The following is a 27386-nucleotide window of genomic DNA, read 5'->3' on the forward strand; positions in this document are numbered from 1 at the left end:
ACATGCACCCGCTCTCATCGCATAGAAACATACAAAAAAGGTTGCACTCTATTGTGCTAAAGCATGTCAATGTGAAATATATGAAATATGAATCGCAATACAGCTTTTGAATATTGGGAAAAAATGAATGAGACGCTTTGTACAAAATTTGGACAAATAATGTCAGACCATCAACCAATGTCAAGGTGGTCTCAAGTAACTGATGGGTCCCTAACCAGTGTGAACACCTCTCTTAGGCTAATATATTTCACATTGACATGCTTTAGCACTATAGAGTGCAACTTTTTTGTATATTGTATATGAAGGTAGCTGCTCCTGGTAAGCACCTATTCACTCTGGTTTGGATGTGCTAGCCAGTTTTTTGTTGTTTCTACAGTATATTATAGCTACAGAAATGCCATACATACTGTATGTGGTTTAGGCATAATGTGGGGCTCAGAAGTGAGGGCATTTGGGAGCGCAAAATTTCCTGAATTCTTTTTTTGAGGGGGGAGGGGGAGCAAGGAGCCATTTAGTTTTTCCAGAGTCAACATAATGTTGGCTCTGGAAAAGCGTAACGTGGAAGCCAGGTTACGATTTTCCAAAATAACATGGAAGCCCCCTAAATTTCCATTGAATTGGTGGCTGACCTGAGTGACTTGGTTCAGATGAAACCCCTGAATGATCCATTCACTATAATGAAGCAGAAGAGTTGCCTCTGTTCAGCTATGTCCTTTTTTTCAGAAGTCCGCGAAACTGTGGCAGACTGCGTTTTTATGCATGCCTAGAATCACTGACACTGCTGGATCACATGCCAGACTACATCCACAGTGTCTCTACCTGTTTTATTATAGGGAATCTTCCACCAGGAGTTCCGTTTGAATCACGTATTTCAGAGATTTACATGTAAACTCCGATGCAGGCGCTCGGGTCAGAGCGCAGGACAAATGTAAGTAGAGCCTTGCTGCGATCTTTGGGAGGCAGAATAGACAAATAAACAGCAGGTGAAGAATTGGTATTATTTATTTTTTTATGCCGTTCCTTGTGCGGTATTAGTGATTTATTCTTCGGGTTAATGAGATTACAGCGATACCAGATTAATATCGGGTTTTTCTGTTTGGCTGCTATCAGACACTAAAAAAAGAGCTATCATTTTCCATATTTCAGCCGATAGTCTTGTGAGGGCTTGTATTTTTGCGGGATGAGTTGATTGTTTTTTGGTACCAGTTTCAGACACATGACATTTTTTGATTGCTTCTATTCCGAATTTTGGGAGGCAGAATGAACGAAAACTAGCAATTCAGGAATTATTTTTTGTCGTTCCTTTTTTATTTTTTCACTGATGGAGCTGTATGGCAGCTTGTTTTTTTTGCGGGACAAGATGATGTCTTCAGCATTTACCATTTTTATTTACATTCATCTTTTTGGTTGTGTTTTATCGCACTTTTTGTTTGGTGGTATGATGATAAAGCATCATTTTTTGCCTTTTTTTTTTTTTTTTTTCTTCAGGTGTTCACTAAAGGGGTTAGCTAGTTTGAAAGTTTTATAGGTCGGGTCATTCCGGACAATACAATACCAAATACGCCTAATTTTTTTATTCACTTTTTTTCCATAAAATGTAAAAAACAAAATTTTCTGGCTTGTCGCTCTCCCAACTACAGCTCACATTTTGGCTGGTCATTCACCAGCTTTAACACACTACACTCTGCTCAACATCCAACAGAATGACACAAGGTGAACCATTTTCTGTTTTTTAATCGGTCAAAGCTAGCCACCTACAGATTTAACCTAGTCCTACCTGGCTTTGCTACAATACATAAACTTTTCGATGCCTAGGTTTTTCTTTATTTCATGTCTCTGGTAGCCAAGACAATTGACAATGTTCATATTTTTGATGTTAGAAAAAAAAAAAATCAAAAAAATTGATATTAACCCCTTTTCCTATATATTTTTTATTGACTTAGCTGTCTGAGGACTTACCGTATTTCTTGTATGATGAACTGTAGCTTTATTGGTACCATTTTGAGGTTCATTACACATTGTGAGCACTTGTTATGAAGTTTTTCAAATGAAATGATCATAAAATCTCAATTATCGCTTTGTTTTTTGTTTATTAGGTGTGATAAATAGTGTACTTATATAATTACGGATTTTCTTATTTGGAGAACAAAGATCGTTTTATAATTGGGTGTTTACAGACGTGGCAATGCAGATATGTTTTTATTTATTTTTTTAATAAAGGACGTAAAAGAAAAAAAGGCTAATTCCATTTCTTTTATATTATTTCTTTTATGTTTGTGAAATACACATCTGTTCTTACACAGGGACAAGAGATCACACTATCTTCCTCCCGACCCTGCTGCGGTCTGACAGCTGAACTCCAGCTACTCTCTCTCCTGCTTCACATTACTTGAAAGGGTAAGGTGCATCTTAAAGGGCTGTGTATCAGCCTGGATCAGCTACAGTGGTGATCTAAGGCTCATTTTGAAGTGGAGATTTTTAGTTCAAAAGACTATAATCACTACTGTAGTTGCTACACAACCCAACATATCATGGGTTAAAGTGGGAGTCAGGAGTGACAAAGTTGGTCAGCAATCCCGGCTGAAATATGGCCATTAGTAGCCAGGGCACATCTCATAAGGCCATGGCTATTCAGCTCCCATAAGGACATATGAGATATATCGGGCTTGGCAGGAAAAGGGTTAATATTACTGTAACAAAGATGCATGAATCACTGATTAATATATCAGCTCTTCTGGCATTTGAACACTGTTTATAGCATTTTACAACAAACTTAAAAAGATGAACTAAACATTAATAGACACCGGAAATACTTAAATGTCACTGACTTTATATGAGACATAGAACAGGCTCCGCTGCAGCATTCATCATTAGTCTTTCCCTTTTCCGGGAATAAGATTACAGTGGTAATTATTTATTTCTATTGCGTTTTCTCGTTACAAAGATTGTGGGTAACAAACTAAACTATATGTACTAGCGGTGTACCATTGGTCGAAGTATGTGCCAAAATTAAAAAATATTGCCCAATTTGCCTTATAAGTGTCTCCTTAAACAGAACCTTTTATCAGGTCTCCCGTTATAAAAACTTCTGGCAACATGTTATGTGCCTTCTAATTAGCATCCTAATGATTCTGTTCCATGAGCCAGTGCAAAAAAGCAGAGCGCTAAAGATGATCCTTATACAGTAACACTGCACGCCATTTATGGAGCTGAGCTCGCTAACCCAACCCCATCAAACACAGAGAGGTCAGCGAACTCACAGCAGGCACCGTATTTGGTCCATACTCATCCATTGGCGCTAATTACCATACAGGGTGAACAGCATTTAAAAATAATTTTTAGCAGCTAGGATCCTTGCAAGGCTGCACATTATATGATAGCAGTAGTTTAATAATGTGAAACCCTAGGACCGCTTCCCTAAAACTCATTTTAACATTAAAAAAGCAAAAGGCAAATGAAGCAGCCACAGAATAAGCCGTACTGTCACAGGGATACCGCGACAGAGTGGGATCACATTATCACAGCGTCTGGCGACACATACACCTGCGGTAGATAGAACAGCTTCATCGTCCTATTAGCAGTTCTGGCTTTCTTTGCTTTGGCACTGCAAGGGTTAAACTGCTTAGTTGGATTCTCTGCCTGGGGTTGTATCAGCTGTACTTCCATCCCGGTATAAGAATCCTCCTCCTCGCTTCTGACGTTGCCAGTGATAGACTTACCACTTCCTGGTTTGGAGTTGTGGGAGTGTTCAGAGTTTGTAGCAGGTATATTCAGGAGATTTCTGCATGGATTTGGTTTGTGTGATTCATGCTATTCCTCTTCTGATTAGTTTTTTCCCCACCTAGTCGTTCCTTGTGTCCTACTTAGTAGTTTGGTGTTTTTGTATGATCGTAGTTTTCTTTTATCTGTTTAGCCTTGTCTTGTGTGTGTTATCCTATACACTTCTGTCTCATACTTCCCTAGGTGAGGGAGGGAACTGATCAATGTTATTATAGTAGCATAGCAAGGGACGAGACCCCATTGTCTCCACCATCTCGAGAATTCCAGGGAACAGGGATAGCCTAGGGTTCCCCTAGTTCGAGGGACAGGGTTGTTGCCCATGGTCCCTGGCAAAAACGTGACTTGCATGCCTCCCCAGTGCTGTACTCACCATGCAATTTCTCTTCATGTAAGGCTGTCCTGTTGACTCTGCTTCATGCAGAACTGCTGCACCTGCATGTGGCTTCCATCTAGCCTTGGGGGTGTCTGGCCGATCCCTGCAAGAATTTAATCCTGCTGTGTCCTGTAGAAATTAGGTTCCCAGCCTATCCTATGCACCAGTGCCTATAATTGACAGCATCTCCTGACATTCCTCACCCGAATGTTGGTTCTTAGTCAGTCCGTCTACTAGTGTCTCATTCATGTGTATTTGTATTTTGACTATCCTGTTTATGACCTGGCTTGTTTACCGTCCGGCCTGATTTCTCTCCTGACCTTGGCTATGTTTACTGATCCTATACTGCCTGCCCCGACCTCGCAACGTCTACTTCATTCCCGCATCTCTGACCATCCATTCAGCTGCTGCTGACCCGGGGACTGCCCTGGACTGGTATCTGGTGACTACCGGCATCAAAGCCTATCCTCACCATCAGAGGCTCTAGTGAATACACGGTAGTCACTTAGCTGCGCCCCTCCAGGGTAAACCTGGCCAGTGGTGCAGTGGGTCCACATCCACCATCGTTACATATACTTTCAATTAACTTTTTAGGATAAGCTGTTATGGGTATGTACAGGAAAATAACACTGTTGCTGATCATATTACTTGTATACAGCATATTTCTACAGTTTTCCACTCTGCAAGCTATCTAAATTTGCATTTGACTCTGAACTGGTAGAAGAGTAACTGCTACAATATCTCCCTGACATTGCACAGCATACAGAAAGGGATTTCTGCTGTCATTTTAAGCACACATACAGAAGCAACATGGAAGACCATGTAGAGCAATACTGAGCAGGTTAGATGTGAATCCACCTCTGGAATAAGGTAAAAGACTTGTTATAAAGCTCAGCTCAAATCTTACATGCTCTCTCTCAGCCTGTTTTGTCACTCTGCTCTTTACTCCTCTATCTTATCAAGAGCAAGACAGATCAGGAGGTGGAGAAATAAGTAGACTATAAAAGATATATTGGAAAGTCTCTTATATTTACCTTCACTATTGATGTATGCCAAGTTTTTTGTAAATACAGTTCGTATTTAATATCACTTCCATGAAAACTGCCTTCCATACAACTGGTTGGTAGTTCACAGGTGACTCCTGCCCAACAATCCTCTAACCAATAACTTCAGCAGGTAATGTATAAACCCCTGAGGTATACTGGTTAGCCTGCTAAGGACCCCCATAGAAAGAATAATTTTAGGCCACAAGACAGCAATGATTGTTTCCTTTAAAAGTGTCACTACAAGCCTAATAACCTACATTTTTGTACAAATAGCTGTATGATGTTTCCAGGACATATTAATTTGTCTACTAGATGTCTTTGTGCATTTAGAAAAAAAAGTAAGATCACTTGCCCCCATGGCTTAATGTCCATGGGTTACCTTTTTCTCCAAGATTAATAGAAACACAGGTTAGTAGCTGTCACAGTTTGGCCCCAGGGTAAAAAAAATTCTGGAACTATTTTCATACTTTAATTTCTAAATACATTTGTGTGGAGCTTCTGTGGCATGAAAGATAAGCTTGGCACACACTCAGTGGGATGCAGTGAAAAGATTTTAATGAGGAGAGTACATACAGAGTTGACGTTTCGGTCAAACATAGACCTTCATCAATGTACTGAAACAGGAAAAAGGCGATAACAAAAAATCAAAAAAATAAAGTATTTACAGTATAGGTCCATAGATGGGTCAAAAGTAAATAAACAGGTCTATTTACATAAATGTATTCACATAGATAGCAGTATCCAGTTATAGTGTATACATGGATAAATAACCGTAATTCCAAGCATCATAGAACAGCCTAGCATAAAATAAACAATAGTAACGCTAAGTGAGGTCAGTGTGCGTGATACTATATTAGTAGGACCAGTGTACCGTATATAGGGGGAATGGAAAGGTACCTACCCTCTCAAAAAACCACAGAATATAATGGGTCACTATGGTGATCATAAGTAGAAACCTAAAGCAGCATAAGGGGGAATAACAGAAGGAGCCACAGTTACATAAGACCGGACCACTAGTGCCCTGCCAATGTGTGGTGACACAAAAAGAATTACGTACCCTGCCTGCTGCAGAGAGAGGGAAGAGAGGATGGACGGCACTGTGGGGTTAAAACAGTCACTGTGAACTAAATGCAGAGTATGCAGGAGCGGTGTCTCCGGTGTATATCTCTATGACTTACCAGGTGCCAGAAGTGGAGACGGACGCGGTTTCCGCCGCTAGTCCAGGAAGTGAAAGAGGTGCTCTGGTGCAGCCTTAAAAAGGGAGCGCTGCACATGGGACGCGCTACCGGAAATGCCTACCCGGAAGTGACGTAGTTGTTCAGGAAGACTCAGTGCGTTCCACTAAGTTAGAGGTGGGCGGGGAAATGCGTTCCACACTGGGCATGCGCATAGAGGAAGAGCTGCAGACAGCGTTTGTGGCCCTTTCCATAGGTTAACAGTGAATGTGCCACTTGCAATAGGTGTGAAAGAAATTCGCTGCTTTATATCCATGTGACGGGTGAATTGGTGAGGGAGAGGGTGCTGATCCTGGCCACAACAGATTAGTATAAGCGATTCTGTAAGACAAATGTTACAATTAGTACAATGAATATGAGGAGGCGCACCTAAAGAAGTAATAACAGCATGAAAATGGAATGTTAGGACAAGGAGAATAACATAACATTGTCCCTATCTGATATAGAGGCGCACATCAGAGAAAGGTACCAATATAAGGGAGATGTGGGTTATTAGGACAGAAAGGGTAAAATATCATAATCCCTATTTAGACCCATAGGGGCCAGAGTTTGCAGCTCATGTATCCAATATGCTTCTCTTCTTTTGAGCAGGTTCACCCTATCGCCCCCTCCACGGGGCGGTGTGACCTGCTCCAATATCTGAAACTTGAGCTGTGCGATCATATGTCCTTGTGTTATAAAATGGTGTGGAATTAGGCAGTAAGGTATTCTTGCACCTAATAGTGGATTTATGCTTGGAGATTCGATTTTTTATGGGTTGCGTCGTTTCTCCTATATAGCATAGCCCACATGGACATTTTATCAAATAGATAACAAATGATGTCTCACAAGTGAAGTAACCTTTGATGTTATATTGCTTTCCATTGTGGGGATGGTGGAAGATGGCACCTTTTATGACGTTGTTGCATTGTGTGCACTGTAAACATGGAAAGGTTCCATATTTCGGGTTAGAAAAAAAAGCGTTGTCCTTGTGTCGGATGTGTTGAGGCCAGGTCAGCCCTTACTAATTTGTCACGGATGTTACGAGGCCTCCTAAAGCACAGTAGGGTTCCTTGAATTCCTTAATTCTTTGGGTGAGCTGTGCCTAGGATGTGCCAGTAGCGTCGTATGGACCTATGTAAAATATATGATAGGGGGTGGTAGTCATGGACAAAGGGGATGCGATCCTTGGACTTCGTTCTGGTACTGGAAGTGGTTTCTGATGTATTGAGAATCTGGGGCGGATAGCCCCTTTCTAAGAATTTAGAGCGCATCTCATCTAACCGTTGTGTCTGTCTAGTTTTGTCCGAGACTATCCTATGGACCCTTTTAAACTGAGATTTGGGAATGGAGTTTTTCATTCTGGTGGGATGGAAGCTATGATAGTGGAGGAGATTGTTCCGGTCAGTGGGCTTGGCAAACAGGTCTGTAGAGAGTTCGCCTTCCTCATTTTTGCAGACCAAGGTATCTAGAAAGTCTAGAAAGCAGTCTTCTCATAGTCCGCCATGTAGCAGTTAGCGTATGGAGGCGCTGCGTTACTGCTCATGGCGGTCCCACGGGTTTGTAAGAAGAATTGATCTTCAAAAAGAAAAAATTTTTTAGTCAAAATGATAGAAAGAAGGTCACAACAGAGGTTGATTTGTACTGGGTCCATATTAGAGGATGTGAGTAAAGTCCTGACTGATTGGATTCCCTCTAAGTGTGGTATCGATGTGTATAGGTCTTTGACATCGAATGTCACTAAAAACGCTTCTTTTGGAATGATGGTCAGGTTCTGAATGAGTTGTAGGAATGTCCCTGTGTCTAGTAGGAAAGAAGGGGTCTGTTGGATTAGAGGGGTAAGGATCTTTTCTAGAAATTTCGAGATTGGAGATAGGATGGATTCAGTTGAGGCGACAATAGGTCTACCTGGTGGATTATCTAGACTTTTATGGATCTTTGGCAAAATATAGAAGACTGGGGTGATAGGATTTTGTTTTGTCAGGTATTCACATGTCTTCTGATCTAGAACGCCTTCCTCACAGTATTTCATCAGAGTAACCTTGATCAATTCCTTGACCGTATTAGTGGGATCCCTATTAAGGGGGGTATAGATGGATGTATCATTTAATTGGCGATGTGCTTCTTGGATATACTTAATCTTATCCATAACCACTATCCCACCCCCCTTATCCACTGGTTTAATGATAATCTCCTTATCAGCCTGTAAGGAGTTAAGGGCATGTTGGTCAAGAGGAGTAAGGTTTGAAGGCACTTTAAGCCTTCCTCTGTCAAAATCCTGTCTAAGTTCGTGAAATGAGTTATTCACAAACGAGATGAATGTCTCTAGTGCATTGGATCCTACTGGGGGTCTGTAATGGCTTTTGTTTTTGAGTCCGAGACTCTTAGACGTCAGGAGTTTACCCGTGGAGGCCACAGAGGGTTCCGGTGTAATATCAGATTCAGCAAAATGTACCTGGAGTCTAAGTAAGCGGTAAAACCTCTGTAGGTCCATCTCTAAGTTGAATGTACTGAGTCTGTAGCTAGGACAGAAAGACAGACCCTTTTGTAGTACCTGGTACTCTGCAATACTCAATGACTTAGAAGATATATTTATTACCAGAGGGTTAGTACCTGAGAACGAGTTATCCGCATAAAGTCCGTATTTCTCTGGGTGTCTCTTTCCCTGGCGGGTCTTCTTCTTCTTTGTTGTCTCCTCCCTTGTCCTAAAAAATGACCAGTGGGGGGTGGTCTGTCGTATCTCTCCTGATCCGATCCTGAAGTCGAAACGTTCGTAGTTGACCTGTAGTTGGAGCGTGAGAAGGTTCCGGACATGCTGCTTTAGGTTTCTACTTATGATCACCATAGTGACCCATTATATTCTGTGGTTTTTTGAGAGGGTAGGTACCTTTCCATTCCCCCTATATACGATACACTGGTCCTACTAATATAGAATCACGCACACTAACCTCACTTAGCGTTACTATTGTTTATTTTATGCTAGGATGTTCTATGATGCTTGGAATTACGGTTATTTATCCATGTATACACTATAACCGGATACTGCTATCTATGTGAATACATTTATGTAAATAGACCTGTTTATTTACTTTTGACTCATCTATGGACCTAAACTGTAAATACTTTATTTTTTTGATTTTTTGTTATCGCCTTTTTCCTGTTTCAGTACATTGATGAAGGTCTATGTTTGACCGAAACGTCAACTCTGTATGTACTCTCCTCATTAAAATCTTTTCACTGCATCCCACTGAGTGTGTGCCAAGCTTATCTTTCATAGTATATGGTTTGGGCGCCTACTTGAGCACCACTATATTAAAGCTGTGCCTACGGCTATCTACCTATAGAGCTTCTGTGGCAGACATCACACATACGAAAAATAAATCTGGACAGACCGATGATCATGATACATTAATGCCAAATAATAACTCTCGTCTATTTCTTTTCCAGAAATGTATAACTGATGAATGCTTCTTTTTTGAACGACTTGAATCAAATAACTACAACACGTACCGCTCCCGCAAATACAGCGATTGGTACGTGGCGCTAAAGAGAACTGGGCAGTACAAAAATGGATCGCAAACTTCACCAGGACAAAAGGCTATCCTATTTCTACCCATGTCTGCAAAGAGCTGATCTTACCCGAAGGCAAAGAAGAATAAAATTATTATATTGTAAATATATATATTAAATGTGATCATAAAGGATTTACACTTGTATGACAGTGGTTAAAAATGAAAATTATATGTAAGCCTTCTAAAATATATGGTAATGACACATTGTAAGTGAGAAAAACTTGTGTATAAATGTAAGACGCAAATGTTGACCTTGTAGAGGTATTTTCTGTTCCTGAAGAGTTAGTTATAAATGGATGTGTGTTTTACTGTGAAACTTGCCACAGGTCATCCCTGAGTTTCATAGCTAGCTGGCAATTCTTTGTGGTACAGGGAGTAAGAGAGTCCAGAATAAACGGCTGGCAATGTCCTCATAGTAAGGTCAATGTTGGGAAACCCCTCCTTGTAGCCAAAAAGTAGCAATTTGGCAATTCTGCTGGTGATAGGAGTGGTGTGGCTGGTGTAAGCAAGTTCCTTCAGGTCCATCCATTCACACCTCAAGCACTCCTGAGGGCAGAAATTAATATTGTAAGACACTGGCTTCAGACGACATATAATATACATGTCGGACTTTCCGAAGGCACCAGGGTGTTTGTGTTGCTGCCTTATGCTCAAGAGGGACTGGAACTCTGCCTTAACACCAGTCTCTTCAAGGACTTCCCGAATAGCAGTAGCTCCTGCAGTGCGACAGAAAATGAAAACATACACTGGTATTAGTGCGGAAGTGGTATTCCATATGTCAGCAGCGGAGAGAGGAGATGAAGCTTCGCTCTATATATTGAGCTGATATGTTGAGTTTCTACGACTGCATTCTTTAGATTTGGAAGCCAATCTCTTTATTTTTTGCGTTATGAGTGCCTTTTGTCACCATTTTACAATTTGCATATGTATTTTTGTCTAAAAAAAACAAAAAATTGCACATGCACTGCTTTCCCTTGCACCGCTCCCCGGTTACAGTTTTGGAACCCAGAGCTGCAATGATAATTATGCCGACTTCAGAAATTAAAAATGTCCCTACATTCTGTACTACAGAAGCTCGGCAGTGTGAAAGAAGCCTTGGTCACAGAAAATGTCAAGAAATTACATACACTTGAATAAATATTCAATCCCCCAATGATGTTGTGGTTCCCCACTGTTTTTGTTTCCATACCAGCATCTACAGTATCAGTACTGTGTCGTGATAGCTGAAGCTAATCATTAGCCGTAGTGGCCAAATGTTGTATTTACAAGCAACTTCGCTACGGCTAGTGATTGGCTGCAGTGGTCACATGACAGTATGGTATAAAACAAAAATATAAGATAGACCACATAAACATGGGAGATTCAACAGGTAATTTGATATCTACTCTAATTTCTTACATTTTCTTTGACCAGCTTTTTTTAAACTACGGGACAAGTCGTTGAAAAGCTAATTATAATTTACACGGGCTGCTATTTTCTGTCAGCCTTTGGGGTGCAGGTCCACCAACACCCTCTGATCACTCAAAAATCAGCTCTGAAGATCACAGTTCCTGCAGGAGTGCGCACTCGGAGCGATCCGTATTGTTGGTGAATGTACTTGTGAAGGGACTGGAAAGGCCAAGTGCTACTTCTTCAGAATGTGCGGAGCATTGACATATAGAAAATAGCATTATCTACTGTATATCTATACTTCTTTATAGAACGGATATAAACAGGCCGTTGAAAGAGGACCATTCACCAAATTTTGCTTGTTGAACTGGACACACAATATAATAGGAGCTGCAGAGCATAATAAAACTTTTTTTTTATTCTGCTTCTCTGTTGCAGAGGTATTAGCAATCAAAAAATGTGGCCACTAAGGAGTTAATTGTTGCTAAATCCAAGTAGGTGTTATCAGATAGTTTTCACTGGGGGCTTGTACTTCCCTCTGTATGATACTGACCAATCATAAGCAGCGGGAAAACACAAAGGAAAGAAGGACATGCCCCACTCAATAGCTTAGTGTTGCCGCCTACTTATGATTGGTCAGTGTCATACAGGAGGAAGAAGTACACACCCCCAATAATACAGAAGAGTGCAAATAAGGCTAGATACTTTAATTGGTAAAATAATAACAAAGAGGAACATTTTACTCTGCTGTGCAACCACTATTAGATTGTATGTCCAGTTCAACATAAAATATTTGGTGAAAGGTCCTCTTTAAAAGGGGATATCCAAGACTTTTTATATTTTCTTACTACTGACATAAGAATTAACAGGTATGTAGTTGCTAATTACCTGCCTGTTGTGCCCATCACTGATCTCTGCCACCACAGTGATCACAGACTGATCCTATCAGCGATTCAACAGCTTCCGCTGGCGTCAAGTTACAAGAGCAGCCTGAAAGAAGAAGAGCTGCTCTGTTAACATGGGGCAGCTGAATCACTGACAGTAACAGTCAATGACCATTCTGAGCTAGCGCTAGGTAGAACAGAGAAGTAGTTGCCTCTGTTAGTAACTACCTGCCTGTTAGCTTTTAGGCCCATAGTAAAATAAAACAAAATAGTCTTGGAAAACCCTTTTAAATTGATTTTTCTTACATACAAAGAGACAAAATTGGATACTAACCGATATCTTCACCTGGATCAGACAATCCTCCTGGAAATTTCCAAGCATTTACAGTCTGGAATGTTTAATGAGAAAAGTAAAATGTCATCTTGTCTGTAGGTTAGGTTAATTAAAGCATCTACATTTCTCATGAAAAGAACAACAGAAAGGATATACATTATATAAATTTCCTTATGCAGACAGTAAGCCGGAGTAATGAGGAAGCAAACTGTTTTTCCTTTATTCCTCCATAAACATGCACTTACAAGTACTGTATGAGAAGTGCAAGGGTTTGTAAGGGTCCCCTGAAGTCAATATGATCAATATTGTAAGGAGGGGTCCTCTGTATGCATGAACATCCATTCCCTTCTATATTCTAGTCCTTCCAGTATCACTGACATAAAAGCATGGCAGTATGTGAAAAATATTTAGAATTGAGAGTCCTCAGTGGTTGATATCTTTTAATGGCTAACTGAAGACATTGTAACAAATTGCAAGCTTTAGAGATTACACAGGTCTCTTCACCAGGCATAGACCTGTGTAGTCTTGAAAGCTTGCAATTTGTTACCATCTGTTCAGTTAGCCATTACAAGGTATCAACTACTGAGGACTCTCACATCTAAATATTTTTCTATCCACCGGCTAACACGGTACCAAGATATATATCTTTCCTGTGGCAGTATGTGGAAATTCAAATACCCAGTGCTACCAGGAGTCCATGTGCCAGCCAGAGACGACGACCTCCGGCAGGTTAGTGATAAATCAGTATATAGTGGGATGGGGATGTAAAGGGGATTGCTATTTGCCAATTGCCACTGTTTCACAAAGCTAAATATAAGATACATGACACCAAGTGGGATCAAATATGCTAAAAATCATGGCACACATAACTAATAAGCTACACGTTGTTATTGTGCAGAAGCGTTCTCATGTTCAGAGTTGTAGATACTACTAACATTACGCAGCTATTTATTCAGCCATTGTACAAATATTGTATTTTAGACTCATACCGCAGTTGCACTGCTTTGGGATCAGGTTGCCTAAATTAATTCTACTTCTTCTGAATATGCATTAAGAAAAATGAAAGAGACATGTAACCAAGATTAACTCTTCTGGGGTTCAGGAAAGGAGGGTGACAAGTTATGGTCATCACTGGACTTTCTTAGGAGATCATTTTGGTGATTATTTTTTAGAAATAAACTTTTTTTTGTTGCCGGCTACTGGTATGATCAGAAGAAATCTTGCTAACTAGAGAGTGCAACATCAGTATAAAAAACATATTTATATTCACACACTACATAGCCAAATCCAGAATCTGCAATAAAGTGCAGAAATATAGGGCTTTGATCATACCAGGGCCATGGCTTCCAGCATTCAGATATTCAAAAAATATCAGAAAGCTTGATGTAAACTTAGAATTTTATAGCCTACAGTGAGCCTTTACTAAAGTCTTAAAAGTTTATTTAGATGGGCATCAAAAACCCTGCATACACAATAGACTAATGTCAAGTGAACCCGCCGATATAACATAGTAACATAGTTAGTAAGGCCGAAAAAAGACATTTGTCCATCCAGTTCAGCCTATATTCCATCATAATAAATACCCAGATCTACGTCCTTCTACAGAACCTAATAATTGTATGATACAATATTGTTCTGCTCCAGGAAGACATCCAGGCCTCTCTTGAACCCCTCGACTGAGTTCGCCATCACCACCTCCTCAGGCAAGCAATTCCAGATTCTCACTGCCCTAACAGTAAAGAATCCTCTTCTATGTTGGTGGAAAAACCTTCTCTCCTCCAGACGCAAAGAATGCCCCCTTGTGCCCGTCACCTTCCTTGGTATAAACAGATCCTCAGCGAGATATTTGTATTGTCCCCTTATATACTTATACATGGTTATTAGATCGCCCCTCAGTCGTCTTTTTTCTAGACTAAATAATCCTAATTTCGCTAATCTATCTGGGTATTGTAGTTCTCCCATCCCCTTTATTAATTTTGTTGCCCTCCTTTGTACTCTCTCTAGTTCCATTATATCCTTCCTGAGCACCGGTGCCCAAAACTGGACACAGTACTCCATGTGCGGTCTAACTAGGGATTTGTACAGAGGCAGTATAATGCTCTCATCATGTGTATCCAGACCTCTTTTAATGCACCCCATGATCCTGTTTGCCTTGGCAGCTGCTGCCTGGCACTGGCTGCTCCAGGTAAGTTTATCATTAACTAGGATCCCCAAGTCCTTCTCCCTGTCAGATTTACCCAGTGGTTTCCCGTTCAGTGTGTAATGGTGATATTGATTCCCTCTTCCCATGTGTATAACCTTACATTTATCATTGTTAAACCTCATCTGCCACCTTTCAGCCCAAGTTTCCAACTTATCCAGATCCATCTGTAGCAGAATACTATCTTCTCTTGTATTAACTGCTTTACATAGTTTTGTATCATCTGCAAATATCGATATTTTACTGTGTAAACCTTCTACCAGATCATTAATGAATATGTTGAAGAGAACAGGTCCCAATACTGACCCCTGCGGTACCCCACTGGTCACAGCGACCCAGTTAGAGACTATACCATTTATAACCACCCTCTGCTTTCTATCACTAAGCCAGTTACTAACCCATTTACACACATTTTCCCCCAGACCAAGCATTCTCATTTTGTGTACCAACCTCTTGTGCGGCACGGTATCAAACGCTTTGGAAAAATCGAGATATACCACGTCCAATGACTCACCGTGGTCCAGTCTATAGCTTACCTCTTCATAAAAACTGATTAGATTGGTTTGACAGGAGCGATTTCTCATAAACCCATGCTGATATGGAGTTAAACAGTTATTCTCATTGAGATAATCCAGAATAACATCCCTCAGAAACCCTTCAAATATTTTACCAACAATAGAGGTTAGACTTACTGGCCTATAATTTCCAGGTTCACTTTTAGAGCCCTTTTTGAATATTGGCACCACATTTGCTATGCGCCAGTCCTGCGGAACAGACCCTGTCGCTATAGAGTCACTAAAAATAAGAAATAATGGTTTATCTATTACATTACTTAGTTCTCTTAGTACTCGTGGGTGTATGCCATCCGGACCCGGAGATTTATCTATTTTAATCTTATTTAGCCGGTTTCGCACCTCTTCTTGGGTTAGATTGGTGACCCTTAATATAGGGTTTTCATTGTTTCTTGGGATTTCACCTAGCATTTCATTTTCCACCGTGAATACCGTGGAGAAGAAGGTGTTTAATATGTTAGCTTTTTCCTCGTCATCTACAACCATTCTTTCCTCACTATTTTTTAAGGGGCCTACATTTTCAGTTTTTATTCTTTTACTATTGATATAGTTGAAGAACAGTTTGGGATTAGTTTTACTCTCCTTAGCAATGTGCTTCTCTGTTTCCTTTTTGGCAGCTTTAATTAGTTTTTTAGATAAAGTATTTTTCTCCCTATAGTTTTTTAGAGCTTCAATGGTGCCATCCTGCTTTAGTAGTGCAAATGCTTTCTTTTTACTGTTAATTGCCTGTCTTACTTCTTTGTTTAGCCACATTGGGTTTTTCCTATTTCTAGTCCTTTTATTCCCACAAGGTATAAACCGCTTACACTGCCTATTTAGGATGTTCTTAAACATTTCCCATTTATTATCTGTATTCTCATTTCTGAGGATATTGTCCCAGTCTACCAGATTAAGGGCATCTCTAAGCTGTTCAAACTTTGCCTTCCTAAAGTTCAATGTTTTTGTGACTCCCTGACAAGTCCCCCTAGTGAAAGACAGGTGAAACTGCACAATATTGTGGTCGCTATTTCCTAAATGCCCAACCACCTGCAGATTTGTTATTCTGTCAGGTCTATTAGATAGTATTAGGTCTAAAAGTGCTGCTCCTCTGGTTGGATTCTGCACCAATTGTGAAAGATAATTTTTCTTGGTTATTAGCAGAAACCTGTTGCCTTTATGGGTTTCACAGGTTTCTGTTTCCCAGTTAATATCCGGGTAGTTAAAGTCCCCCATAACCAGGACCTCATTATGGGTTGCAGCTTCATCTATCTGCTTTAGAAGTAGACTTTCCATGCTTTCTGTTATATTTGGGGGTTTGTAACAGACCCCAATGAGAATTTTGTTACCATTTTTCCCTCCATGAATTTCAACCCATATGGACTCGACATCCTCATTCCCTTCGCTAATATCCTCCCTTAAAGTGGACTTTAGACAAGACTTTACATAGAGACAAACCCCTCCTCCTCTCCGATTTTTACGATCCTTTCTAAACAGACTGTAACCCTGTAAGTTAACTGCCCAGTCATAGCTTTCATCTAACCATGTCTCGGTTATTCCCACTATGTCAAAATTACCTGTAGATATTTCTGCTTCTAGTTCTTCCATCTTGTTTGTCAGGCTTCTGGCGTTTGCGAGCATGCAGTTTAGAGGATTTTGTTTTGTTCCAATCTCCTCACTGTGGATTGTTTTAGAAATGTTCTTACCTCCCTTCTGAGTATGTTTTCCTGGGTCGTCTTTGTTCGAGTCTAATGTTTTTCTTCCCGTCCCCTCTTCTTCTAGTTTAACGCCCTCCTGATGAGTGTAGCGAGTCTTCTGGCGAATGTGTGTTTCCCAGGTTTGTTGAGGTGTAGTCCGTCTCTGGCGAGGAGTCCATCATACCAGTAATTCACACCGTGGTCCAGGAATCCAAATCCTTGTTGTCTGCACCATCGTCTTAGCCAGTTGTTTGCATCAAGGATCCTGTTCCATCTCCTGGTGCCATGCCCGTCTACTGGAAGGATAGAAGAAAAAACTACCTGTGCATCCAGTTCCTTTACTTTCTTCCCCAACTCTTCAAAGTCCTTGCAGATTGTCGGTAGGTCCTTCCTTGCCGTGTCATTGGTGCCAACATGTATCAGAAGAAATGGGTGGACGTCCTTGGAGCTGAAGAGCTTTGGTATCCTATCGGTCACATCCTTGATCATCGCACCTGGAAGGCAGCATACTTCTCTTGCAGTTATGTCCGGTCTGCAGATGGCTGCTTCGGTGCCTCTCAGTAGTGAGTCTCCCACCACCACCACTCTTCGTTGCTTCTTGGCTGTACTTTTTGCTGTCACTTGTTGCTGTGTGCCCTTTTCTTTTTTGCTTGCTGGTATTGCTTCATTCTTAGGTGTGCCATCTTCATCCTCTACAAAGATTTGATATCGGTTCTTCAGTTGTGTGGTTGGTGATTTCTCCATGGTCTTCTTGCTTCTTTTGGTCACATGCTTCCACTCATCTGCTTTTGGAGGTTCTCTGACACTTTTTGCACCTTCTGTGACCAGTAGAGATGCTTCTGTTCTGTCTAGAAAGTCTTCATTCTCTTTGATGAGTTTCAAAGTTGCTATTCTTTCTTCCAGACCCCGCACCTTTTCTTCTAAAAGGGCCACTAGTCTACACTTCTGACAGGTGAAATTGGATTCTTCTTCTGGTCGATCTGTGAACATGTAGCACATGCTGCAGCTCACCATGTAGGTTGTCACATCTGCCATGTTGCTCCTAGATCCTGCTGACTTGCTGTGTGTTTTCCTTCTTGTGTAATCTACTCAGCCAAGCTCTCTTGCAATAATGTCCTACAGGCAAAAATTACGGCGCGCGGTTTGGTGATGCTTTCGAAGCAGCTGGTCCCGGCTGTACCCAACGATCTTCTAGCTTAGGGAGACTTCGCTTCTCCCAGAAGGCACCTGGAATATGCAAATTAGCCTCCTGAAGCTTGAATCCCTGGTTTGGTGATGCTTTCGAAGCAGCTGGTCCCGGCTGTACCCAACGATCTTCTAGCTTAGGGAGACTTCGCTTCTCCCAGAAAGCACCTGGAATATGCAAATTAGCCTCCTGAAGCTTGAATCCCTGGTTTGGTGATGCTTTCGAAGCAGCTGGTCCCGGCTGTACCCAACGATCTTCTAGCTTAGGGAGACTTCGCTTCTCCCAGAAGGCACCTGGAATATGCAAATTAGCCTCCTGAAGCTTGAATCCCTGGTTTGGTGATGCTTTCGAAGCAGCTGGTCCCGGCTGTACCCAACGATCTTCTAGCTTAGGGAGACTTCGCTTCTCCCAGAAGGCACCTGGAATATGCAAATTAGCCTCCTGAAGCTTGAATCCCTGGTTTGGTGATGCTTTCGAAGCAGCTGGTCCCGGCTGTACCCAACGATCTTCTAGCTTAGGGAGACTTCGCTTCTCCCAGAAGGCACCTGGAATATGCAAATTAGCCTCCTGAAGCTTGAATCCCTGGTTTGGTGATGCTTTCGAAGCAGCTGGTCCCGGCTGTACCCAACGATCTTCTAGCTTAGGGAGACTTCGCTTCTCCCAGAAGGCACCTGGAATATGCAAATTAGCCTCCTGAAGCTTGAATCCCTGAATCTACAGGTTCAGCTGACCGTTGCATCTATGGGGGTCCCTGAAATGATGTTGGGGGAGGTAAAGATCCAGCATGTTTGATTTTAGACTGCTGATCTACCGTATTTGTCTTCTAGAGATGGGGTCTAAGGGGTAACGTTTCTCCTTGTGGAGAGGGCCAAGCCGAGCCTGGCATGTCAATGTGAGGAGACTTTTATGCCATGCATGCTCCTCTGGGAAATTAAATATGCAAATTGTCTCTTCCGAGAGAAAGAGTACTCAAATTGAGATTCTGGTTTGGATTGTATCCAAAGTCATATTGCAGGGCTCGCTAAAGATTTGATTTTGACTTTTAGGATCACTACTTCCAAAATTTGGCACTAGAGTTCTAGTCTTCTTTCTCTGTGAAGAGACAATTTGCATGTTTTATAGTCCTACAGAGATGAAACACCACCAAAACTGTCTGGCAGCTGCTTATTCATAAAGAGAACCTACGACTAAAGTCTATTGGGGCTTAACTGCACATAACGAGTGTTGATCAACTATTTACCAAGCCGGTTAGTCCTTGTTTAAGGCCCATTCACACAGGCGGCTACAAACTGTATAGAAACAAAACTATTGTTCTGTCCCAATACAGCATACATAATGGCAGCAGCACACTCCCTGTTTACATGTACTGCCGACAACGAAAATTTAACACAGAAATGATCCAATAACCTGACGAATCAGGGTCTTATTCATTAGTTGGCTGTTTGCACAAGCCAATGATCTGAAGCGACCGATCTTAAAACCCCCAACATTTGTCATCCGAGCAGAGTTGGACACCCAAAACATATTAGATGATCAGCCTCCCCCACTGAAATAGTAAAACCGAGACAGTGCGCATCCATTGTGTATGGGCACGGACATTTACAGAACAATGCTGCTAGTCATCTTCCCACTATGTACTAAAGTATAGATTTATATTAACATAGCAATAAAAGATGGATGCGAGTTCTGCCAACACCCACTAAGCCTTACTTGCTCTTTTGGGTTGCGGAAAAGTTGCTAGTGATGTATTTTGTGACAATTTGACATAAGTGTCTAAGTACCATGAGCAACCTGTTTCAATCTGTTATCCTGTACAGTTCGTTGAAGACAGCACAGTGTTTCCAGTAAACGAGAGGTGAAGCAGATTTGAATCAGATTTTTCTAAAAGTACACTGAGGTGGAGAACCTCCTTTATTATAATATGGTAAAGAACCTGCTTTATAATATGTAAACGTTTATAGGCTGCTGTGGAAGGGATGACTGTGCCTTGTAAAAGCTTTTATTTAAGCATGAATAAATTTAACACACATGACTGTTTTATTCTATATGTAATACAAAAGTTGACATGTAGTTTTTGTTGTTTGTGCACAGATCCGGTGGTGTCACCTTTTAATCCTATTAAATAAATATTAAATACAATGAGCTACAAAGCCATTTGTAATTATGTGATTTCGCGCTTATGTCTATGGTACTAAAAATGATTGGAAATCGGCTCCATTAATGGGAAACCTGTTCCATTAATTGACTGTCACTGTTCCACCCCTCAGTGTGTCTGGGATACAGTTATTGACAGCTCGGCATTCCAATATGGTATAGGGGTGTGCTGAAGCTGTCAGTACTTTGATTGACAGCTTGGCCATCCAATCTGGTACAGGGGCGTGCTGAGATGTCAGTGTGTTGATTGACAGCTCGACTATGCAATCTGAGACTGTGAGGCATCGGCTGTCTCCAAGTGTTCATTATTCCAGGTAATTGCCATGCTACTTAACTGAGTTGTGTCTCCCAGAACTCTGCCACACGTACATTCAGCCTGTAAGGTTTCTGCTTTCCTTTGCCTTGAGTTCTGTATGCTTGATCTGTTGCCTGACCTTGGACTTTGTTCTGACCATCCGCCTATTTAACCCCTTCAGCTTTGATACGTTATCCTCCCGGCACTCTGACCATGCTTTTGTCTCTTTCTTCTGTTTATGACGTACCCTCCTCGCTTCTGACCTTGGACTCCTTGAATATTCTGACTCACGGCTTGGCCTTGAGAAGTGACTAGCCTCACATAGAGCACTTACTTTTTCAAGTTTCCAAATACTTCTAAGTGGAAAAGGTTTCAATTATGTGAAGCCAGAAAAAGTGGAGCCACAAACAAAGTTGCAATATTTTTCAGAATATAAATGATTTTTCATAATCATCCTCATTTGTAAACCGGTTTAACATAACTTATTATGCTGTGGCCAAATCTTATCTACGGCCAGATTTAGAAGTTGTCCATTGCTCGCAATCACCCTGGGACTTATCAGCCTTTGGCCAACATTATTGCTCATATTTTTGCAGAAAGTAAACTTGGTAACTGACTGATCTAATTCAACTTAATGGACTTGGACAGATAGAACGGAGGAGGAGAAGAAAGAAGACGTCTGATGAGACACGATACATGAATGTTCTTGCCTGGTGTGTCACCACTTATTCTGGAGAAGAAGGGGTGTATGTTAAGAACAACTAAGGCGCATCATATACAGTACTTCAAATTAATAATGGAAATGTCTGCAGGTATATGAAAGTAAGTGGGGTGGAATACTGGGTTGTAGTGGCAAACGGAAAACCCCATTAAAAAAGTGTAAGGACACTTTAAAACATTTCATTCCAACAATGTAAAGTACAGGATGATCGCTTCCAATCTTATTGCGACTCCAATTTAGTTTTCAAGACAAAGTTCTTTTCATTTTCTGCCAAGTATATTCCTCATCAGGAAAAATGGCCAGAGCAAGGGCTGGGGCCCTGCTAAAGGATTATGCAGTGCGCACATTACACAAATAAAATGCTATTTTCTGCCGGGATGCCTGGTCCGTTCCAGCCTGCCTTGTATTGTGTTAATGATGCACAAGATGGGAAAAACATGGTGTTAATTACCGAAGATAATACTATATTTAGGATTTTTTTTGTCTTTAATTATTTACCCAAACGGAAAAAGAAAAGCAACAGTTTCCAGAACATCATAGTAGAAACAGTACAAAAAAAAAGTTTTAGGCTAGGTTCACATCGTGTTAGTTAAACGGATGCGCTAATGCTGATGCACAAAATCTCTTTTCTTCTACGAGTGCGCTAACGCATGGTACCATTGCGTTGGCATGCATTAGGACTAGAGGTCTATGCACAGCGAACGCTTCCATTCGCTGTGCGTTAGACCCAACGTACCCCAAAATGCGATGGACCATGTTCACAAAGTAACGCATCATTGCTAATGCATGTCGATTTTGACATGTGTTAGGATTAGTGATGAGCGAGTGTACTCGTTGCTCAGGCTTCCCCCCGCACGCTCGGGTGACCTCCAAGTATTTATGACTGCTCGGAGATTTAGTTTTCATTACATGTGGGGATTCCCTAGCAACCAGGCAACCCCCACATGTACTTATGCTGGCTAACAGATGTAAATCATTCAGTTGAGGCGCTGAAAACTAAATCTCCGAGCAGTCATAAATACTCGGAGGTCACCCGAGCATGCTCGGGAAAACTCGAGCAAGGAGTACACTCGCTCATCACTAGTTAAGATGCGTTACGATTATGGATGGCAATGGGTGCGTTAACGGATCCGTTACATAGCGTTAGTGCCGCTTAGTAACGGATCTGTTAAACGGATGCCACTAACGCAATGTAAACCTAGCCTTAAACAGCTTCATTACCAGGTCAAATCCAAATAATATAGTATAATACTATATGAAAAAATATTCAATTGACTAAACAGAACGTTTTCATAACAGACCGGTATTAAATAGCTCAACTGGAAACAATATCATTCAATATTTGTTATAGCACTAAAAATCAGCTAAAAAAGTACTGTTTCCTACCAAAGTCTCCGGCAAACCTTTTGATTATTGTAAATTTTTATTTAATTTTATCAATCAACATAGAGCGCAAAGGGACATTATCAGAACCTCAATATATAGCATATTACTAGTAAAATGTGGATAAATGCAGGGCAAATGTAACACTTCCCAAAAGCCAAGAACATCAGTGGCACTGGAACCACATTCAACAATCAGAGCGGGAGCCGGCATCTAGTCATGAATATCAGATCTTTCAGAATCTCTCTAGAATGTCCCTTAAGGAATAGGAGATTTTCTTCAGGGTCATAGAATCATTTACAGAGGAAGAGCTTTAATCTTTGTAAGACATCGAAAAACTGGAGCACATTCAGGGAAGAGCTACCAGGATGGTGAGCGGACTGCAAAGTATGTCCTATGAGGAACGGTTAAAGGTTTTGGGAATGTTTAGATTGCTAAGATGAGCCTTAATAGGGGCCCACAAATATCTGAAGGGCTGTCACAGTGTAGAGGGATCATCCTTATTCTCATTTGCACAAGGCAACACGAGACGTAATGGAATGAAACTTACAGGGAGAAGATGCAGATGAGATATTAACAAAAACTTTTTGACAGTGAGGGTGATCAATGAGTGGAACAGGCTGCCACGAGAGGTGGTGAGTTCTCCTTCAATGGAAGTCTTCAAACAGAGGCTGGACAGACATCTGACTGAGATGGTTTAGTGAATCCTGCTTTGAGCAGGGGGTTGGAGCAGATGACCCAGGAGGTCCCTTCCAACTCTAACATTTTATGATTCTATGAAAGGGACACATTTTTCTGCAAGAGTAAAGCAAGGTGACCACCATGGGATCAAGACCAAATGGGAATTGCTAAAGGGGTTGTCTGGTCACAGCAATCAGTTATCTGCTCTGATGGTAACCGGATGCAAACACTCTGAAGCTCGCATGAGCAAGGCCCCCTTACGCCGCGCAAATTTTTGCCTGTAGGACATTATTGCAAGAGAGCTTGGCTGAGTAGATTACACAAGAAGGATAACACACAGCAAGTCAGCAGGATCTAGGAGCAACATGGCAGATGTGACAACCTACATGGTGAGCTGCAGCATGTGCTACATGTTCACAGATCGACCAGAAGAAGAATCAAATTTCACCTGTCAGAAGTGTAGACTAGTGGCCCTTTTAGAAGAAAAGGTGCGGGGTCTGGAAGAAAGAATAGCAACTTTGAAACTCATCAAAGAGAATGAAGACTTTCTAGACAGAACAGAAGCATCTCAACTGGTCACAGAAGGTGAAAAAAGTGTCAGAGAACCTCCAAAAGCAGATGAGTGGAAGCATGTGACCAAAAGAAGCAAGAAGACCATGGAGAAATCACCAACCACACAACTGAAGAACCGATATCAAATCTTTGTAGAGGATGAAGATGGCACACCTAAGGATGAAGCAATACCAGCAAGCAAAAAAGAAAAGGGCACACAGCAACAAGTGACAGCAAAAAGTACAGCCAAGAAGCAACGAAGAGTGGTGGTGGTGGGAGACTCACTACTGAGAGGCACAGAAGCAGCCATCTGCAGACCGGACATAACCGCAAGAGAAGTATGCTGCCTTCCAGGTGCGATGATCAAGGATGTGACCGATAGGATACCAAAGCTCTTCAGCTCCAAGGACGTCCACCCATTTCTTCTGATACATGTTGGCACCAATGACACGGCAAGGAAGGACCTACCGACAATCTGCAAAGACTTTGAAGAGTTGGGGAAGAAAGTAATGGAACTGGATGCACAGGTAGTTTTTTCTTCTATCCTTCCAGTAGACGGGCATGGCACCAGGAGATGGAACAGGATCCTTGATGCAAACAACTGGCTAAGACGATGGTGCAGACAACAAGGATTCGGATTCCTGGACCACGGTGTGAATTACTTGTACGATGGACTCCTCGCCAGAGACGGACTACACCTCAACAAACCTGGGAAACACACATTCGCCAGAAGACTCGCTACACTCATCAGGAGGGCGTTAAACTAGAAGAAGAGGGGACGGGAAGAAAAACATTAGACTTGAACAAAGAAGATCCAGGAAAACATACTCAGAAGGGAGGTAAGAACATTTCTAAAACAATCCACAGCGAGGAGATTGGAACAAAACAAAATCCTCTAAACTGCATGCTCGCAAACGCCAGAAGCCTGACAAACAAGATGGAAGAACTAGAAGCAGAAATATCTACAGGTAACTTTGACATAGTGGGAATAACCGAGACATGGTTAGATGAAAGCTATGACTGGGCAGTTAACTTACAGGGTTACAGTCTGTTTAGAAAGGATCATAAAAATCGGAGAGGAGGAGGGGTTTGTCTCTATGTAAAGTCTTGTCTAAAGTCCACTTTAAGGGAGGATATTAGCGAAGGAAATGAGGATGTCGAGTCCATATGGGTCGAAATTCATGGAGGGAAAAATGGTAACAAAATTCTCATTGGGGTCTGTTACAAACCCCCAAATATAACAGAAACCATGGAAAGTCTACTTCTAAAGCAGATAGATGAAGCTGCAACCCATAATGAGGTCCTGGTTATGGGGGACTTTAACTACCCGGATATTAACTGGGAAACAGAAACCTGTGAAACCCATAAAGGCAACAGGTTTCTGCTAATAACCAAGAAAAATTATCTTTCACAATTGGTGCAGAATCCAACCAGAGGAGCAGCACTTTTAGACTTAATACTATCTAATAGACCTGACAGAATAACAAATCTGCAGGTGGTCGGGCATCTAGGAAATAGCGACCACAATATTGTACAGTTTCACCTGTCTTTCACTAGGGGGACTTGTCAGGGAGTCACAAAAACACTGAACTTTAGGAAGGCAACGTTTGCCCAGCTTAGAGATGCCCTTAATCTGGTAGACTGGGACAATATCCTCAGAAATAAGAATACAGATAATAAATGGGAAATGTTTAAGAACATCCTAAATAGGCAGTGTAAGCGGTTTATACCTTGTGGGAATAAAAGGACTAGAAATAGGAAAAACCCAATGTGGCTAAACAAAGAAGTAAGACAAGCAATTAACAGTAAAAAGAAAGCATTTGCACTACTAAAGCAGGATGGCACCATTGAAGCTCTAAAAAACTATAGGGAGAAAAATACTTTATCTAAAAAACTAATTAAAGCTGCCAAAAAGGAAACAGAGAAGCACATTGCTAAGGAGAGTAAAACTAATCCCAAACTGTTCTTCAACTATATCAATAGTAAAAGAATAAAAACTGAAAATGTAGGCCCCTTAAAAAATAGTGAGGAAAGAATGGTTGTAGATGACGAGGAAAAAGCTAACATATTAAACACCTTCTTCTCCACGGTATTCACGGTGGAAAATGAAATGCTAGATGAAATCCCAAGAAACAATGAAAACCCTATATTAAGGGTCACCAATCTAACCCAAGAAGAGGTGCGAAACCGGCTAAATAAGATTAAAATAGATAAATCTCCGGGTCCGGATGGCATACACCCACGAGTACTAAGAGAACTAAGTAATGTAATAGATAAACCATTATTTCTTATTTTTAGGGACTCTATAGCGACAGGGTCTGTTCCGCAGGATTGGCGCATAGCAAATGTGGTGCCAATATTCAAAAAGGGCTCTAAAAGTGAACCTGGAAATTATAGGCCAGTAAGTCTAACCTCTATTGTTGGTAAAATATTTGAAGGGTTTCTGAGGGATGTTATTCTGGATTACCTCAATGAGAATAACTGTTTAACTCCATATCAGCATGGGTTTATGAGAAATCGCTCCTGTCAAACCAATCTAATCAGTTTTTATGAAGAGGTAAGCTATAGGCTGGACCACGGTGAGTCATTGGACGTGGTATATCTCGATTTTTCCAAAGCGTTTGATACCGTGCCGCACAAGAGGTTGGTACACAAAATGAGAATGCTTGGTCTGGGGGAAAATGTGTGTAAATGGGTTAGTAACTGGCTTAGTGATAGAAAGCAGAGGGTGGTTATAAATGGTATAGTCTCTAACTGGGTCGCTGTGACCAGTGGGGTACCGCAGGGGTCAGTATTGGGACCTGTTCTCTTCAACATATTCATTAATGATCTGGTAGAAGGTTTACACAGTAAAATATCGATATTTGCAGATGATACAAAACTATGTAAAGCAGTTAATACAAGAGAAGATAGTATTCTGCTACAGATGGATCTGGATAAGTTGGAAACTTGGGCTGAAAGGTGGCAGATGAGGTTTAACAATGATAAATGTAAGGTTATACACATGGGAAGAAGGAATCAATATCACCATTACACACTGAATGGGAAACCACTGGGTAAATTTGACAGGGAGAAGGACTTGGGGATCCTAGTTAATGATAAACTTACCTGGAGCAGCCAGTGCCAGGCAGCAGCTGCCAAGGCAAACAGGATCATGGGGTGCATTAAAAGAGGTCTGGATACACATGATGAGAGCATTATACTGCCTCTGTACAAATCCCTAGTTAGACCACACATGGAGTACTGTGTCCAGTTTTGGGCACCGGTGCTCAGGAAGGATATAATGGAACTAGAGAGAGTACAAAGGAGGGCAACAAAATTAATAAAGGGGATGGGAGAACTACAATACCCAGATAGATTAGCGAAATTAGGATTAT

The 27386-nt window shown here is 41.3% G+C and overlaps 2 protein-coding genes across 5 annotated transcripts in view; one reads left to right on the forward strand and one right to left on the reverse strand.

Moving 5' to 3' along the window:
- Positions 1 to 20366, forward strand: part of FGF2 (fibroblast growth factor 2) — a 99755-nt gene extending 79389 nt beyond the window's left edge. Inside the window, exons 3-4 of the mRNA XM_069743921.1 lie at positions 9861 to 14102; positions 18944 to 20366. Of these exons, the coding sequence (XP_069600022.1) occupies positions 9861 to 10046 (186 nt within the window). The 3' untranslated portion in view covers positions 10047 to 14102; positions 18944 to 20366. The remainder of the gene's footprint in view (positions 1 to 9860; positions 14103 to 18943) is intronic.
- Positions 10075 to 27386, reverse strand: part of NUDT6 (nudix hydrolase 6) — a 94912-nt gene continuing 77600 nt past the window's right edge. For all 4 annotated transcript variants that reach the window (XM_069743920.1, XM_069743919.1, XM_069743917.1 and 1 more), the window contains exons 4-5: positions 12593 to 12647; positions 10075 to 10701 (exon numbers count right to left, since the gene is read on the reverse strand). In XM_069743920.1, the coding sequence (XP_069600021.1) occupies positions 10313 to 10701; positions 12593 to 12647 (444 nt within the window). In that variant the 3' untranslated portion in view covers positions 10075 to 10312. The remainder of the gene's footprint in view (positions 10702 to 12592; positions 12648 to 27386) is intronic.

This window comes from Ranitomeya imitator, chromosome 1, assembly GCF_032444005.1.
Source record: "Ranitomeya imitator isolate aRanImi1 chromosome 1, aRanImi1.pri, whole genome shotgun sequence".
Lineage (NCBI taxonomy): Eukaryota > Metazoa > Chordata > Amphibia > Anura > Dendrobatidae > Ranitomeya > Ranitomeya imitator.